General features: G+C 43.4%; 1 protein-coding gene across 1 annotated transcript in view; it reads left to right on the top strand.

The window, feature by feature from the left end:
• PRDM10 (PR/SET domain 10) overlaps positions 1-18,694 on the top strand; it is a 94,025-nt gene that overhangs the window by 59,247 nt on the left and 16,084 nt on the right. Inside the window, exons 10-15 of the mRNA XM_026505397.4 lie at positions 2,833-2,962; positions 3,701-3,943; positions 9,212-9,559; positions 11,246-11,401; positions 16,227-16,406; positions 17,320-17,430. Of these exons, the coding sequence (XP_026361182.1) occupies positions 2,833-2,962; positions 3,701-3,943; positions 9,212-9,559; positions 11,246-11,401; positions 16,227-16,406; positions 17,320-17,430 (1,168 nt within the window). The remainder of the gene's footprint in view (positions 1-2,832; positions 2,963-3,700; positions 3,944-9,211; positions 9,560-11,245; positions 11,402-16,226; positions 16,407-17,319; positions 17,431-18,694) is intronic.

The following is an 18,694-nucleotide window of genomic DNA, read 5'->3' as shown; positions in this document are numbered from 1 at the left end:
GCTAATGGTAAGAAATTTGGATTTTATCCTAAGCATGATAAGAAGTCTTTAAAGGGTTCTGATCAGGGAGTATCTGTGATGTGAATTATATGTTGAAATGTCATGCCCTATGAAAATTAAAATGTCACTTTTGCTTTCATTGGAGCAAGAGTGAAGCCAGGGAGTCCAGTTGGGAGCTGTTTTAACAGTTCAGGAAAGAATGAGAGTACTTTGGAATAGGGTGCCACCAATGGGACAGCCGTAGGGTTGCCGTCTTTTACAGGATTTGAAAAGAGAGGAGATGGTGTGACATGGTGTTTAGGAAAGTGGGAAAGTCCACGTTCTAGGGAAGTACTGCCCGCGATGTCAAGAGCTCACTTGAGGTTCATGGTCGTGACGTTGGAGTGAGACCATTAGCACGGCTGTATGTCATTGCCAGCTTCCTTTGCTGCAGCAATGCCAGTGCAGAGCAGCCAGGAGCGGATTGCACAGTGTGGTGGTTTCGCCAACACAGCCCAAGTGATGGGGCAACAGTAGGGATGGCAATCGGGAGCGTATACGGGGGAGTGATTACAGTGAATGACTTTGGGGTTTATGTGTGGAGCAAGGGAGAGAAAAACATCAAGAGGACAGAGGACTGCAAATAGGTGACAGAAGGACTAGATTGGAGTTGGTAGTGAGATGCAAGGGTTGTTGAGTCCGGGTATTTGAGGGTGTGAGCTAGAAAGCTAGAGACAGCAGTAGAGTGGCTGATGCATGGAACTGGGGTAAGGAGGGGGCCTCTGTACTTATCGAGGATAACAAGGTCTAGGATATGACCATGGGAATGAATGTCTGAGGTGGGTGGAGGGCACAGTGAGAGTTAAATCACTCCCTGTCTGGTGTCTCTAGAACTCTGTTCATGGCTCTGCTATAGCCCTTTTTATATTGTATTGTGATTTTTTGGTTTGTGTGCCTGCTGCCTCTACTAGACTCCTGAGGGTAAAAGCTGTCACGTATAACTTGTCTTTATTGCCTAGCACGGGGCGTGACACATGGTATATAAAGATATTTGTTGGCTGGTTGTTAAAAAGAAATTTGAGACAATTAGGAAAATTCGAACTTTGACTAGATTTAGTAATACTGAGCAACTCTCAGATTTTTAAGATGTGATAATGGTATTGTGATATATATATACGGAATATATAAAAAGAGTCCTTATCTTGTAGAGACATATTTGTGGAAATATTTGCAGATGAAACGATGTCTGGGACTTACTTCAAAATAATCTAATGGGTATGTGTGTGGGGGAGATGGAGGGAGTATGGTGGAATAAAATTAGCCATGAGTAACTAAGTACTGAAATCAGGTAATGGGTAAATTGGGTTCATTATGGTATTCTCTACATTTACCTAGGTTGAGAATTTTGTATAATGAAGAGTCTTTTAAAAGTTCTAGAACAGGGATGCCTGAGTGGCTTAGTCAGTTAAGCATCTGCCTCCCGCTCGGGTCATGACCCCAGGGTCCTAGGATCGAGTCCCACATTGGGCTCCTTGCTCAGCAGGGAGCCTGCTGTTCCCTCTACCTGCTGCTCCCCCGGCTTGTGCCCCCCACCTCTCTTTGGGAAATAAATAAATAAAATCTTAAAAGGAAAGAGTTCTGAAACAACATATAATTTTTGTTAAATTGTTAAATAGATAAGTGGAGGAATAAAACATAATCTGATCAATTTTATGCATATCTCTCACATACATCTTTTTTCTTGTCTCTTCCCTTCTCCCCTCCCCTCTGCCCTCCATTCCCCTCCCCTCCCCTCCCCTCCCCTCCCCTCCCCTCCTCTTCTCTTCTCTTCTCTTCTCTTCTCTTCTCTTCTCTTCTCTTCTCTTCTCTTCTCTTCTCTTCTCATTCCAGTATAGTTAACATACGGTGTTGCATTAGTTTCAGGTGTGCAATATAGTGATTCAGCAGTTCCGTATGTTACTCAGTGTTGATCAAGTAAGTGTATTCTTAATCCTCTCACACATTCATCTTCTAAAAGAGATTTTAATGATACACTGTCTCAATTCCTTTATTAAGGAATTTTTGTATGCCAGAAATCTATTAAAGGAGATAAAATTTACTTGGGGTTTACTAGGCATGTTATGGAACAATTGAGTTAGAAATTTGTTTTGACCTGCCAGAAGCTTATAGTAAAACAAGAAAGTTCTTTTGAATCTAGCCACATTTCTTGGAAGCAATAGGAAGTGAAGGAATGGGAAAAGGGGGAAAGAATGGAATCTTGTCTCTAGGAACACGCTGTGAGGCTTCGCATGTTCTGTTTTGTTTCCATTTCTCACATCATTTCAGAGATATGTTTGTGCTTTCAGAATTTTCAGTAACAAAATGGTGTCAGTGCTTTGAGTTTTTAATAGCTCCTTTTTTTTCTGAATAATTTAAGATATCTCTGGGCTATATAGATGGCAAGGATGAGATATTTAGAAAGTGTATATTATCAGGGCGCCTGGGTGGCTCAGTCAGTTAGGCAGCCTACTCTTGATTTCGGCTCAGGTCATGATCTTGGGTGGTAGGATTGAGCCCTACATTGGACCCTGCACTCAGCGCCCGGAGTCTGCTTGTCCTTCTTCCTGCCCTTCCCCTGCTCATGTGCGCGCATGCTCTCTCTCTCTAAAATAAATAAAAAATCTTAAAAAAAATTTTTTTTAAAAAAGAAAGTGCATATTATCAAAATGATTGTTCCCAGTAGAAAAAAGAATCAGGAAAAGTAATAAAATGAGGAACTCAAGATCTGGGGCTCATCAGCACCATTGAGGGAAAATATTTGTTAGGGAGTACTGTGTAACCATGACTATTTATAACCTAATCTTTTGTCCCCAGAACAAGAGGCAGAGGAAGGGGACGAGGCAAGAGGCGATTTGGCCCTGGTCGACGGCCAGGACGCCCTCCAAAATTTATCCGCTTGGAAATAACCAGTGAAAATGGGGACAAGTGTGACGATGGGACACAGGTACTGGGGGAGGGAGAATTGCTTGTTAGATGCCTGCTCTGGGGACTTGGAACTGTTACCAGGCTTCAATACAAATACCTTCTAGAGGCTGATGGTCCTGCCATGTCAGCACTTGGCTGCTTGTTAATTAAAGAATGACTGGGGGAAGGCAAGAAGAATGCATTCTCAAAAAAACCAAAACGTATTCCTGAATGTTACGACAAAAACCCAACTTTGCTGCCCTCAAGATTTGGGGGTACCTGGGTGGCTCAGTTAAGTGTCCGACTCTTCATTTTGGCTTAGGTCATGATCTCGGCTCAGGTCATGATCTCAGGGTCGTGAGATTGAGCCCCATGTTGGGTTCTGTGCTGGGCATGGAGCCTTCTTAAGATTCTGTCTTTCCCTCTTCCTCTGCCCGCCTCCCCACCACCGAAAAAAGGACTTGAAATTGTCCAGAGAAATTGTTGGGGAATGCTGTTTAATCAGTTTAAACAGTTAACACGATCTTATTCCAGAAGAGTTCTCCTGTCAGAGTCTTTTCCTCATGAAGCGATCTGGAATATCTCCTAGTTTTACATCCTGTGGATAGTTACCTAATCTGTGATAGTTTTCCCAGAAGGAGAATATTTTTTTTTTTCCTGAGCATTAGGACTCTAGGGATTTAAAAAATAAGCAGCAATTCTAAATCCTACCTGACACTCTCTCTGGCGCGAGTCCCTATCTAGCTGGGGAAATAATTCCTGGTTATTGCAATTTCAGGACTTGCTGCATTTTTCCACCAAGGAGCAGTTCGATGAAGCTGAGCCCGCTACTCTGAATGGGCTAGATCAACCAGAACAGACCACTCTCCCCATCCCTCAGCTGCCACAGGAAACCCAGCCTTCCCTGGAGCACGAGCCAGAAACTCATAGCCTGCATCTGCAGCCCCAGCATGAGGAGAGCGTGCTGCCCACGCAGAGCACTCTGACGGCCGATGACATGCGCAGAGCCAAGCGTATCCGAGTAAGTGGGAAGCAGAGCTCCTCCCTCACAAGGTGCTGCCCTTTCTCCAGTCAACCGGCTTTCTAGGTGCCATGTTTTCCCAACGTTCTCACCATCTGCTTTGAAATCTTGCATCTAGCCTACCACACAGTTGCTCCCCTTATCTAGGAAGAATGTATTAACTACTTCTCAGCGTCTTTGTGTCCTGTGATGGGCTGGAAAGGCTGGTCCTAGATCCCATCAATTTAGTAATGACACAGAAGCTTGGCTTTTGGCAGCTTCTGGGCTAGTATAGTTCAAGAAGGATAGCTCTCTGGATCCCTAACCTCACAGATTGGAAATGGGGACATAAGTATGTTTAATTATAATAATTATTTGTACTGAAGCCACTCTAATCCGTGCCTAATGATAGCTCTCAGATTAATTTTGGGTACATGAATTTGGTTGTCTACAGTTTCCAAGGGGAGACTGGCAATGTCATTACTCGTCAACGCAAAGGGACCCGTGTCCACGTTGCTGTGGCAGGTACAGTTTACCCACCGGGACAGCTTGACGTTAAGCACCAGGTTCGGGAGTTGGTCAGTGTTTCACTTCTGTGGCCTGTGTCTCGACTCTAGACCATGCGGCCGCAAGGCCTCCGTGGCCTCCAGGTCAGATGTGTGTTACTCTTACATCACGGAGAGCACTGGAGTCTGAGGTAGTTCCTGGAGGGGATGCGTGTGAAGAACAATAGGGTTTTGTGGGATAAGCGCACGTGCTGACCAGTTTACATCCAGAACACAGTTACTTACACCGCTGTCTACGGCAGCAGTATATACTTTTATTGTACTTTATGTGTGGCTGGAAAGAGTTTTTTTTTTTTTTAAACTTCCCAGGCTTTACAGTTTCTAGAGAGGTGATTATTTTAGCTCTTCTTTCTTTTGGTCTTCTCATTTGCTTGTAGGCTAGAAGGGACCTTGAAAAATTAGTCTAGTCCATGCCTTCCTATAAAAAATACATTTAAACATTTATAGTTATATAATAACATTGAGAGGTTGTCAGCACTCTGAGGCTAGGTAGCCTTTATAAGGGTCCTGTGATGGAATCATAAAATACTTTCGGCTCCATGTATGTTCTTTCAAAAGGCTATGGAAACATATGTAAATATAGACCAGAAAGGCAGAAAGCTATGAATTAAGACCTTCCCAATCCATCATTCTACATTATTTCCTAATCTGCATTTTACTCTTGCTCCATGACTATCTTTTCTGCTTTGGCCATTCTGATTTTTCACCAAGTCCAGAGAAATGCTTATACAATTTAATTTTTTTGAATTAAAAAACAAAACCAAAACAAAAGCCCACACATGTAGTGAAGTTGTGGTTGTACAAGCCTAGTGTAGGTCTAACTGTGTTCGTATCCTTCAGTGCGTTGGGTGACTGGTTTGGGTACAAGGTTCCCGTGTCAAAGCAAAGGCCACGTGCGCTTGGCTGTTGGAGGTCAGTCTTAGTTGAGCTCTTCTGTTTTTTCCTCTCACGCATTCTAAAAATTAGGGCTATGTATTTTTTCATCTTTTCTATCCAGATTGGTAATGACCAACTGAAGGGAAGTCTTCCAATCCAATTGGTAATGTAACTATTTTTCTCTCCTCTAATGCTGCCTGCTCAGCTGGAGCTGCAGGTAGGTCCGTTTCCTGTGTTCCACATATCAGAGCGTTACTCAAGTGTTTGCCTGACCTGCTGTTCTTTGTGACCTGTACTAACTAAATCCCCATGGAATCTACAGTAAATGCAAACTAGTTCGTGAATCACCATTTATTTTCAGATAGACCAATGAATAAATTGTGGGTGGCAGATTCCTCCTACCCCAAACAAAGGGTAGGACTAAGTGATCTCCAGGATCCTGTCCAGTTCCACACAATTTGGATAACTTAAGGAATGGTAGCGAGATCTGACTATATACTTAGCCCCGGGTTAGGGACACAACACAATTTTCACATGAGTCCTATCCTCTGGGAGCTTACAGTCTAATTAGGGAGACAGTGTTCATGTAATGGGTCTTATAGTCAAGGGATAATTTTGAAATTGTTTCCTGGAATTACAACAGGAACTGGGAAGTGAGAAAGGCCAAAGAAAGATGAGAAGGGGTCAGGGAATAGTTTGTGGATGAAGTGAGCCTTAAACGGCCTGGAAGAGAGACAGGAAGAAGGTAGGCTGTATCCAGGGCTGGTGGCCATAGGGTCAAAGGTCAACACACAGGCATGTGCTTGGAATGGTTTTAGGGCAGTGCGCATAGTAACTTGACACTAGCGTGGGGTGCCAGTTGAAGGACAGTGGAGAGGGAGATATGTTGGTAGCGCTAGCCCACCAAAGGCTTTGAAAGCTAGGTAGAAAACAGGCAGAGAAGAGTTAAAAAAAAAAAAAGCCAACAAACAGGATTGATTTCCTTTTGGTGTCAAGATCAAAATAGTATGAAAAGTGATCAAGAATTAATTTCCTTTAGCTATTAATATCCAACTTTAGAAACATTATAGGTCTTTGTCTGCAAAGAATCTGTTGTCTCAGAATTCATTTCAGTGTGAGTTGAATCCCCCATCACAGAGTTTAGCAACTGTGGCGTTTTGGCACCCTAGAGTACCTTATGGGCCGTATAGTGTGGCGTGCCTGGCTGATGGCAGCTCAGGGATCCAAAGATCCATAATAGGTCCATCTGGGCTGCTTCTGCCACTTTTCATGGTTTCTTCTAGAAATGTGTGCCAGCATAGCTCTAAGCTGCAGAGGATACCTTAGAGGAGAAATGGCCTGCAAGTGGGTCAAGGGACAGTTTCAGCACTTTCACTGCCTTGTACTGTGTGGATTACATGAGGATCAGAGAAATCTGATCTTGAGGTCTCCATGGGAATTAGAAAGGCAAGAACAAGGTTTGGGGACAGAACTAAGAACGTGGAGCCCAGTGGCTGGTCAGCGATCAAATGTCTGAGGACACTCAAACTAATCAGAAATGACAGAAGACTTACTAGCATAATAGTCCAAAACAAAACCGAGTTCTAGATTTGGCACCCAAAGAGGAGTGGAATCCCCAGTGGGACCAAGATCAATTGTACATTGTGTCTGCCCTTGGAAACGTTATTGAACTTGGATAAAGGAAATGATTCTTGCATGCTGAAAGCACTCCAAATCTTGAATGTCGGAATCTCAGGATAGTATTTGTTTATCTGCAATATTTCCATTAAGTTTTCAAAGTAGCCAGAATAGTGAGAGCTTTTTTGTAAAATAAATATTTGTTCAGATAGAGTAAAAAGATTGGGTAACTGCTGACCAGTATAATGAAGTGTGAGAAAGCTCGGTGGCTGATGTGAGAATGGTCTGCTAATACAGATCTCTGCAGGTGCTATAAAAGAGACCTTGAAAGAATTCTTTTTGTTTTTCATATGAAATACATTTCATTAATACTGGAATTTTTATTGAACACTTCCTATGAGCTAAGCTCTATTTTAAGGGATCTAGATACAAAGGAGAATAAGATCTAATGTAGTCCTGAAGCAGCCTCAGTCACCTGGGGAAGACAGCAGAATTTCCAACTATCTCCTCAAGATAAATGAGTAGGTAAAATCTCTCTCTCGGCCCCGTGGGAGAACCCTGAGGAGGAAGTTTTCTGTCATAGAGTAACTGCGTTCAGAATTTTCACTAAAGAAAAAATAATTATTTGGCTTTATTCCAAATGATTATTTCACATTAAAATTTAATTTAGAGGTTGCTTCTTGTAAGTAATTTGAAAGGAAGGGGTGCGTGGTTCATTGTACTTTTTTCATTGTACCAATAATGCATCAAGGTCTCCATTAATCCTTCAGTTGCTATTCCCTTAGTTACATAAGCATAGCCATTCACAGATGTATTTTTTTGAGGGGATTCTATTCCCCCCTCTCATAGCTTTCTAGAGCTTTCCCTCTGGTATTTTGAAGAACCTATGAATGAGTCTTCATTATAGTATAACTAAAATATCGATTCTGCATTCCCCATGTGAAAGGTGATTCTGTGGGTCTGCTCTCAGGAGAGCATGAGTTGTTTTTCCAGCGGTGGTGACGAATTGGCACTGATATCCACATTCTCTCACTTGGATTCCCTGTAACAATTGCATGAATGTACAAGATTCAGCATTAGAAGTGTAATCTGTGACTACAAAAAAAAGAAGAGGAAAATTGACTAGTCTAGCAGGGAACAAAGCGATAAGCTTAATTTTGTTAGCACGGCCGTTTAACCAGTGGAACTAACTAGCTTCACTGAGACCTTGTCTTCTGCATTTTCTAAGTAGGAAGTGGTCAAATATACATATTCCATTTCTAATGTGTGTTCATATATCTTATCTCATGAATGAACGTGTTCATATAAATCTGTATCCTTCATTTCTCTTTCAAGTTCTTTTTCTTAAATTGAGATACAGTTCACGGACCATAAAATTCACCCTTTTACAGTGGTGTTTAGAATGTTCTCAAAGTTGTGCAACCGTCACCACGATAATTCCAGAACATTTTCATCATCCTCAAAGAAACCTTGTATCTATTGCCTCCTTCCCCAGCCCCTGGCAAGTTCTACTCCTCAGTTCTTTTTATAGCTTTTTTTTTTTTTTGCTAAACATTTTAATCAAGCTTTGAATTCTTTTTCTCAAGAACTTCAGCAAGTAACAATTGCCTGACTTGCTCCAACCTCATTCATGAATGTGTGACTTATCCCATGTCATTTCTTCTAAATCTCCCATTGTTGGGGCGCCTGGGTGGCTCAGCCGTTAGGCGTCTGCCTTCGGCTCGGGTCATGATCCCAGGGTCCTGGGATCGAGCCCCACATCGGGCTCCCTGCTCGGCGGGAAGCCTGCTTCTCCCTCTCACACTCCCCTTGCTTGTGTTCCCTCTCTCGTTGTCTCTCTCTGTCAAATTAAGAAATAAAATCTTAAAAAGAAAAATAAATAAATAAATCTCCGATTGTTATCCTACTTAACCCTGGGATTTGTTTTATTTTGCAAATCCTTTCTTGGGAATACTTTTTTGGCTGTTACTTAAATTCTTTCGCAAAGAACCCCATACATCCATAAATATTGTAAGACGTAAAAAAGGTTTGTCTTTTCAGGGTGAACTTCTTTGGGGATGGCTTCACTTTTAATGTCTTCACCAGAAGAATCTCTCTCAACTGTGTGTCCCAGAGTTCAGTTTCTGTGGAAAGTCTGATTGCAGAGGTCATCCCCTTCCTCTGTAAATGTGTGAGCTGCTTACCCACTGGGCTTCCTCGCTAAATGACCGTATTGGTGTGTGTCTTTCAGAACGCAGCTCTTCAGCATCTGTTTATCCGGAAGTCCTTTCGGCCTTTTAAGTGTTTGCAATGTGGGAAGGCCTTCCGTGAAAAGGACAAACTAGACCAACACTTGCGCTTCCACGGGCGGGAGGGGAACTGCCCGCTGACCTGTGATCTCTGTAACAAGGGCTTCATCAGCAGTGCGTCCTTGGAGAGCCACATGAAGCTCCATTCGGACCAGAAGACTTATTCTTGCATTTTTTGCCCAGAATCCTTTGACCGCCTTGATCTGTTGAAGGATCACGTGGCCATTCATATCAATGATGGCTGCTTCACGTGCCCAACTTGTAAGAAACGATTCCCAGATTTTATCCAGGTGAGTGTCTATTCCTGAGACTCCCGTACACTTTTCTTCTTTGGTAAAAGAAACTTCGATGTTGGGAAAACCGAGACTGCGTATCGATCGCCTGCATTTTCATCCCATCCTTGAAACAACGTTACAGTTGAGAACGGTATTTCTTCAATCAAGCTACTTTCGATAAACAAAAGATTATCATAAACCCTTAATTGTCCGAATCAGACATTGGCATTGAAACATTTAAGTTGTATTACAAGTAACAAATACCCAGATCTGATTATCATTTTTACCAAAGTCTTTCTTAATCTTTGCCAGTACCCTCTACTACATAAACTGTAGAGAGCCTGTAGAAGACAGACTCCCATTTCCTGGCCTGGAAACATTTTCTCTCTACTACTGTGGTATCCTGTCTTGCTTTACTAAGGTCATGCATCTTGGAAGGAAACAAAGAGAGAGTTGGTATATAATATACTTTTGTATCAAGCACTGACCTCCTTCCTTGGACTATATTCTGGAGCAAAATAGGTGAGGATAAATTCCAGAATATTCATGGTTTCATTTGAACTTCAAGTGATGATATGCTAGTTCTGTGCTAGTCAATGAATGATTAAATATAAATATCTAGTAAAAATATTTTCTTTAAAAAAATTTTTACCCAGACAAAAGGAGATCATAGTTCTGTTGGGAGTCTTGGTAATTTTATCACTTCACACAATTAGAAAAATGGCTTATGGCAGAATCTAATGGTGAAAGAGACTCAAAAACAGTGAAGCAAAATGTCTTATAGGAATAGTTTGCTATGACTAACTACTTAGCTCTCATTCACAGGGTATTTAGCTCTCATTCATTGGGTATTTATGGCTAAGAGAATTCAGAGGCCATATTCCTTTATTTAAATTATCCAAAGGTACAGGGAATAAGTCCCAATTAAGGAGAAATGATGCTGGTATTGTATTGTTCTCATAAATGGGTAATGTATTTTATATCATCTAATTCATGTCTTTATTCTTCAGAACCTGATTTATTAAAGATTTTGTTTATCTATTTGACAGAAAGAGAGAGCGTGCGCACAAGCAGGGGGAGCGGGAGAGGGAGAAGCAGACTCCCTTCTGAGCAGGGAGCATGATATGGGGCTTGATCCCAGGACCCTGGGATCATGACCTGAGCCGAAGGCAGACGCTTAACCAACTGAGCAACCCAGGCGTCCCTTTCAGAACCTGATTTAATGGAAGGATGTAAAAGGAGCAATTACTAAAAGGGGCTAAATTGCTTCTGTACATGTTGGAGGCAGAAAAAGTGAGAAAGAATTATTTTTTCGTCTTTCTGTGGATAATTTTTTACCAAGATTTATTTAAATCCAGAGGAACTCTGCTTTTAATTTTAAAAAAGGAGAGAGAGAGAGAGAGAGAAAGAAAAATGGGTCCCTGTGATCAGGGCTTTGACTAAGCGAGCACTTTCTTCCTCTTCTTCAAGTTATATGGGAGGTTAAGATTTATAAGGCTTTCTGGCTACTTGCTCTGTTTCTTTGTGACAGGGGTCCTGTGTGATTGAGGCCAATTATCCATCACATCTGATTGGATTACACCGCCAGGTCGATGAAAATCCATGGGAATGCGTTTGGCTCCCTCTAGTGTTCATAAGCTGCCATTTGTCCTTCCCTTGAGTGCCTGAGTCGTCTGACTTGTTCGTGTCTTCAACTGCCAGGTGAAAAAACACGTGCGAAGCTTCCACTCAGAAAAGATCTACCAGTGTACAGAGTGCGACAAGGCCTTCTGCCGCCCTGACAAACTGCGCCTCCACATGCTCCGACATTCGGACCGCAAAGATTTCCTGTGTTCGACGTGCGGGAAGCAGTTTAAGGTAGGGAAGCAGTGAAAGCCTAACGTTGTTCTCACGGCCACCGACTTGATGTCGGGCTAAGGGCAAATGCCTGTTCATTTCATCCGTTAATCACCTACTTACAAAGAGCTGAACTTGACATGCATTTGACATCTTGTGTTTGACTTAGTTATTAGGATAAAATGAAGGAAAAAGCTCACCTTCATATCCCCAAATAATTAATTCAAATTGCTGAATAGAGTAATAACCCATTTCCTTAAAAGAATCCAAATGTACTATAAGTGGAACTAAATTGCTGTTGAGGAATTCCTAAGAGAACAATACATTTCCTTACCAAATTGAGAGACTTTTATTGAGTACTTACTATGTATCAGAGCCTGGTCATTGAGCCCTGCAAGTCTCAGGACTGTCATCGGGAGATCTGCAGAAATCTGTGAAACACTGAACGGCTTAGGCAACTTTGGGGCATGGTAGTGACTCCAAGGATTAAAATAAGACATCATAAGTATCAGTAGCCTGCCTGGAATTTAGAAGAAGCAAGGGGAAAACCCACAGGAGACTCAGGGATAAGAGTTAAACAAGGAAATATGAAACTAATAAAGAATACTTCATTGGGGAATCAGATGACTCACATTCAATGGAGAATCACTAGTGAGTGTGATTGTAGGTCGTGCTGTCATAGAAACTGGAAGAGAATCAGAAACGGATGTGGGAGGGAAAAACTAATTTTAAAAAGATGCATTGTATAGAATGTGGAGATGATAAAGAGATACAGGAAGTCATTTTGAAACTTTAACTTGATATGTTGTGGCATATAATCCTGCTGGCTTTCGCTTTACGGTAGCACAGTCTAGACCTTTGCAGGGAGCTCTAATGTGAACGCTCTGAATAGGCCTAGGTTCTTTTGTGTTTCTTAATTAAAAAACAACATGGACAATATATCCAAAAGGATCCCTGTCTCATGATGTTAACTGGTTGGCCATCCATCCATCCTACCATTTGGTATTTTTTTATTATCTCTTTTGTGCCTGATACCATTTTACCACCAGGCATGTGAAAAACCTTGTTCCTTTCATTTTCTCTTTCACTCTCACCTGGTGTATTAGGATAGGGTTCAGTCAGAAGCAAACCCACTGGAGTTATGCAATAAGGGAGTTTCTTATAGGAATAAGAACTTTGTTATAGAAGAAGATGGACAAGCAAGGGTCTGGCAGGAGAGGTTGGAGGATCAAAGAGAAGTCCCTAATGCAGCCTTCTGCAGCCCTGGTCCAGTGGACAACCAGAGCTTCCCTGGGAATCTGGGCACCCAGGCGCCTGCAGCGGGCTCATGAAAGAGAGCCGGTGCTGGCCACGGAGGAATGTTGCTGCCTGTGGCGGTGGACGTGGAGTTGCCTATGGCGCCTGCCCTCGGCGAGAGAGCTGGTGGCTGAGTGGGAGCCAGTGAGGGTGAGCGGGGCTATCCTGGCTCCCCTGCCTCTGGCCCGCAGAGCATCATGGCCGCTGCTCCATTTCCGCCTTCCAGTCTGGTGCGAGCCTCTCTCTTCGCTTAGACTGAGAACCACGCTAGGAAGGGGATCCATGTAAATATAGTTAGTTCCCCTTAGCCGAGTTGACGCAGTACAAAAGCACAACGTATCTACAATTCATTTTTCAGACTATAATAAGTTATTTTTCTAGAGAATAAATTTGATGTCACGTGCCTTCAGAAAAACCCTTAAATTTTAATAGCCTCTTAGATAGATTCCAATGTGCTTATCACTTAAAAGTCACCCCAAGGGGCACCTGGCTGGTTCAGTCAGTAGAGCATGCTACCCTTGCTCTCAAAGGTAGTTTGAGCTAGTTTGAGTTCAAACCCCATGTTGGGTATAAAGCTTACTTAATTAAAAAAAAAAAAGAGCCACCATAAGATTTGGCTTCACAGTGTTGTACACCTGAAACTAAAATAATATTGTGTGTCACCCAAACTAGTTAAAAACAGAACCTGGCTCCCCCTTACCTCTGCAGTTCCCCCTTCCACTTTGTACTCTGGTCGAGTGAACTGTGTGGTTTGCTGAGGTGTGGAATGTTGTCTCTTCTGGGGGCTTTGCATCCTTCACAACCCCCCACTTGAAATACACTTTCAGACTCTCCCATCGTTCCACCTGGCTGGCATCACTTCGTACGGAGGCATTCCTTGATGCCCCCCTGCCCCCCCTGGATTAAGTGCTTCTCCTGTGTATTCCCTAGGACCCTTTACTCGTGACCCTGTTGTAGCACTTTACTGAATTGTAACTGTCCAACTACAAACTCCAAAAGGGGGGACCTTTTGACTTTCAGGAGCTCTCAGTTTAAAGAGGAAATTGGACATGTGCGTTAAAAATTATTACTGCTCTTGGGGTGCCTACCTGGCTCAGTCGGAAGAACAGGTGACTCTTGATCTCAGGGTCATAGCTCAAGACCCACATTGGGTGTAGAGATTACTTAACTAAATAAAACTTCAAAAAAATTATTACTGCTACTGTAATAGAGGAAAAAAATAAAATGCCGTGAGAAGGATTCACTCTGATTTGGGGTGTGGGTGACACTTGAATTTCCTGAAGGGTGGGCAAGAGTTAGCCTGCTAGAGAAAGGGACAGGAGGAGGAGGGAGAGGGGGGTAAAGACACCCCAGGGGCATTTTCCAGCTGGGCTGCACTAAGGCCCAGGCAGTGGGCATGGAGAAGAGGGCCCGTATTCAAGACAAACATCTGAGGGAGAATTGGTAGAACTTTGTGTCTGGATGCCAGGCTGAGGGGTGGATGGGGAGGAATTGGGCTTTACAGCTTGGGAGGCTAGATGTCTGGGAACATTGCTGATCCAGAAGCAGGATTTAGGCAGGAGGAGAGAGTGGGGGCGTAATGATTTGGTTTTAGGGCTGTTAGGATGGAAAAGCCTTGCTGAGATTTGGCCTTCAGCGAATATGTCTGTCTCTGTGTGCAGAGTTTGGTGTAGTAATAGTCGTGGTAGTAGGCTTTGGGACTTACGTAATGAGTCAGTTACAATAAGTTGGTTTGTTTAAAGGGAATGGGTAGGGGGAAATTAGTGAATACCAATGCTGGGGAAAAAAGTAGAAACGCAACAGAAGTCTGAGGTGGTGAGCTTTATCACTCTATCTAAAGGCAAGGGGGCGCCTGGGCGGCTCAGTCAGTTGAGCATCTGCCTTTGGCTGGGGTCATGATCCCTGGGTCCTGGGATCGGCCCCGCATCCGGCTCCCTGCTCATCAGGGAGTCTGCTTCTCCCCCGCTTCTGTGCTCTCTCTCTCTCTCACTCCTCTCTCTCTCTGTCAAATAAATAAATAAAATCTTAAAAAAAAAAAAAGAAAGACACTCAAGAGAAATACTGTGATTTAGGGCAGGGCTTGTAATCCAGACTTTACTGAAAAGTAGGAGATGATGAGATTCTCTGCTTGTCCTTCTCCCTCTGACTCTCCCCCACCTGTGCACTCTCTCTCTCTCTCAAATAAATAAATAAAATCTTAAAAAAGAAAACCAAAAACGTTGGGGGTACCGGGTGGCTCAGTGGGTCAAGCATCTGCCTTCTGCTCAGCGGGGAGTCGGCTTCTCCCTCTCCCTCTGCCACTCCCCGTGCTTGTGCTCTCACACTCTCACTCTGTGTCAAATAAATAAATCAAATATTTAAAAAAAATAAAGACACTCAAGAGAAATACTGTTATTTAGGGCAGGGTTTGTAATCCAGACTTTACTGCAAAGTAGGAGACAATGAAATTCTCTGCTGGGCTTTCCAGGAATGAGGCGGGTGGGGGGTAGGAGGAAACACTGGTTGGATGCTGTCCATGGCAGCAGAAGAGGGAGGTAGGTGAGGGCTCCTAGCATTGAACTCTGAACTTCGAATGGTTCCCGATACTCGGTGGGCACTCAAGAAATACTTGTTAAATGAATGTGCTGAAAAAAGGCAGTGGTTAAATAAAGTCCTTATACTGAAATGTGGGAAGAACTATTCTGGTAGAAAGGTTCAAATTCTTTATCAGACCTATAATAGTTTAATCGTGTGTCTAAGAGAAGGGAGCCATGCTGAAGAGGGAGCTGGCATTTTTTGAATTTTTTTTTCCCTTGGGGTAGGCTCTGCCTGATTTTCTCTCTATGGACCCATATCAACATGAATCACTAAATTAGGTCATCAAACTAAGACCTGTGACCTAGACCATATGCTCCATCCATGGCGGGCAGTGTCATTGTTTACAGGAACTTCTGAATCCATGAGACGAGAAATACTTACATTTATGTGGGATTTGGAAGAATACCCTAACGTTTGTTAAAAGGTGTGGGAACTGTGCACACACGTGGCTTTGTAAATACAGTATTATATATCATTATCAATTTGTCTTGTAGTTCTTTTTTTTTAAAAAAGATTCTACTTATTTAATAGAGAGAGCAAGCGAGCACAAGCAGGGAGAGCAGCAGGCAGAGGGAGAAGCAGGCTTCCCACTGAGCAGGGAGCCCGATGTGGGACTCGATCTCAGGACCCTGGGATCATGACCTGAGCTGAAGGCAGACGCTTAACCGACTGAGCCACCCAGGCGCCCCTGTCTTGTAATTCTCAATACCAAATTTACTCCATTATCCGTTGATCTTCTCCGTATACACGTAAATTCTTTCTTCCCCAAAACCAAGGCTCGGTGGAGCACACGTATTTGCTAGCGGGCAGAGTTTGCCCTGTCCTTGTCCATCCCAGCACTCTAGCTCCTCGGATGCCTCTTCGTAGGTTGGGCTCACTGGTAACTCGTATTGCTTTTTTGAATCCCTTCCATTAAACATTTTCTACCCTCACTTCCCACTCCCCTGCCTTTTCAAACATTCTCTCTAAATAGCGAAAAGACAAACTACGGGAACATATGCAAAGGATGCACAACCCCGAGAGGGAGGCCAAGAAAGCCGACCGCATCAGCCGCTCCAAGACGTTCAAGCCTCGTATCACGTCCACGGACTACGACAGCTTCACGTTCAAGTGTCGCCTGTGCATGATGGGCTTCCGAAGACGAGGCATGCTGGTCAGTGCCCAGTGGCTTCCAGACCCACCCATTTCTGTTTATGGAGATGCCTTCTGTGCAGTATTCTGTACGAAATTTTGAGTGCATTTTGTCAGGGGCTAGGGGGAAAGCCAGAAGCACATGGTGCCCAATTTGGAGTTCTTCGCAGTCTCCCTTTGCCCTGCGGTGCCACAGCTCGTTTCTGCGGACCTCTTGGGATAAGTCTTTCTCTATCACTGCTCAGTACGAGTTTTCTTTTGCTTTACCCCGCTCAGTCGCTGCTCTTCTATTTCATTCTCCTCTTCTCTTTTGTGTTCCTGAACGTCCTTTCTGGTCGGGTTTTTCCTTCTCCCCAGTTGCTCCCTGTAACGCCTCCCTTTTCCAGATGCGAAAGAGCAATAGAAGGGAACAGCCCTTCAAAGCAGGGCGTGTGGACCGGCTAGCAGACACCTCAGGATAGCCAGTTCACTGCCCTCAATTCATTTTGGCTTTATTTCAGTTCTGGTAGCGCTAGAGGCGGAAGGGCATTATTTTAGAACCTGAGTTTGCATCTCATTCAGTGTCCTCAGTAAGACTAGGGCACTAAATAATGCAAGACAGCTTTGCATCAGGAGAATTCAACGATGAAATCCGTGCTAGTGTAATTTTCCATTTTCCAATGGCAGGTCTTTCAGTCAGAGAGTGTTAATGGAATCCCCAGTGACCCAATTCCCCTTCCGTCATTTGCCGAATGACTGTTAGCTCCTGTGAACCGTGACTGCTAAGGCTTGGTGTCAGCTGGGCCTGGAAATGCTGGGTGTGGCCACATGCCTTATAGTTTCGGGGCATGGCTTCAGAGGATCCCAACTGCTAGCAGTCAAGACCAGAGGCCTTTGGTTCGCTTCTCTTTGTAATGGGCTCTCTTGTTTCTCATTTGCTTTCCCCCCCCCTTTAGGTAAATCACTTATCAAAGAGGCACCCAGACATGAAGATTGAGGAGGTGCCAGAGTTAACTCTCCCCATCATAAAGCCCAACCGCGATTACTTCTGTCAGTATTGTGATAAGGTAAAGGGCAGCTCTCCATACTGGGCTGCCTTCCTGGGAGCCCTGCGTGGAGCCCATTTGTGCGCATGTATAAATATATACTCGGATCTCACGGTTACTCTTAACAGATGGTTCCCTGTCTCTCGGTAGTTTTCCATTCAGAGGAGAAAGGGCTAGAAGTGCAGCCTCATGTTAAGCCAAAAATTTTTTTCCTAAGCATTAGTTGACTTTGTGTTTAACATTTTTCCTTCTCTCTGTGGTTTTGTTACAAAAGTCGAAGCTTACCAAGAGCTTAGTATATGAATTCGTTTTAAATTTCTAAGCTCTAAAGCGAAATTGTTTATCTTCTTACTTGTAAAATATATACAGTAGGTGTGGGATTTCTAGAAGACTGAGTAGGATGTGGACAAGTTTTGTGATGGAAGACTGTACTATTTCATCCTTATTTTGGTGCAGTTACAAAAAGACCAAATATACATTTTTTTTCTTTTTTTTTTTTTTAAAGATTTTATTTATTTATTTGACAGAGATAGAGACAGCCAGTGAGAGAGGGAACACAAGCAGGGGGAGTGGGAGAGGAAGAAGCAGGCTCATAGTGGAGGAGCCTGATGTGGGGCTCGATCCCATAATGCCGGGATCACGCCCTGAGCCGAAGGCAGGCGCTTAACCGCTGTGCCACCCAGGCGCCCCTAATTTAACATTGTTTCATTGTAATATTGTTTCCTTATACAATGTAGTTGTGTCAGCTTAAAACTGGGAAACTTTTTTTTTTTAAAGATTTTATTTATTTATTTGACAGAGATAGCCAGCGAGAGAGGGAACACAAGCAGGGGGAGTGGGAGAGGAAGAAGCAGGCTCATAGCGGAGGAGCCTGATGTGGGGCTCGATCCCATAACGCCGGGATCACGCCCTGAGCCGAAGGCAGGCGCTTAACCGCTGTGCCACCCAGGTGCCCCAAAACTGGGAAACTTTTTAAAGCATAGATTCACCATTACGGGTGCTAGTCACTTTTAGACTTGCCATTTTAGAGGATTCTTTGGCGTCTAGTACTAGTAAACATCTGAGAGCTTTTGTAGAAAGGCTGAGTGGGATGAACTGGCCTTTGAAACAATTCTTTTTCTGTGACTGTGTGTCTACCTCTTAAACTTCAGGGTAAGGGGCATTTTTATTATTACTATCTTAGTTGTATAAATTCTAGGAAGATGCCTAGCATATCTACATTATGTTCTTATTTTATATACTCTTCAGTATAGCTGTTAGTATATTTTATTTTGGGCTACCTGAA

The sequence above is a fragment of the Ursus arctos genome, unplaced genomic scaffold (genome assembly GCF_023065955.2).
Source record: "Ursus arctos isolate Adak ecotype North America unplaced genomic scaffold, UrsArc2.0 scaffold_22, whole genome shotgun sequence".
Classification (NCBI taxonomy): domain Eukaryota; kingdom Metazoa; phylum Chordata; class Mammalia; order Carnivora; family Ursidae; genus Ursus; species Ursus arctos.
Note: the sequence above shows the minus strand (reverse complement) of the source record. Positions and strands in the feature narration are given on the sequence as shown.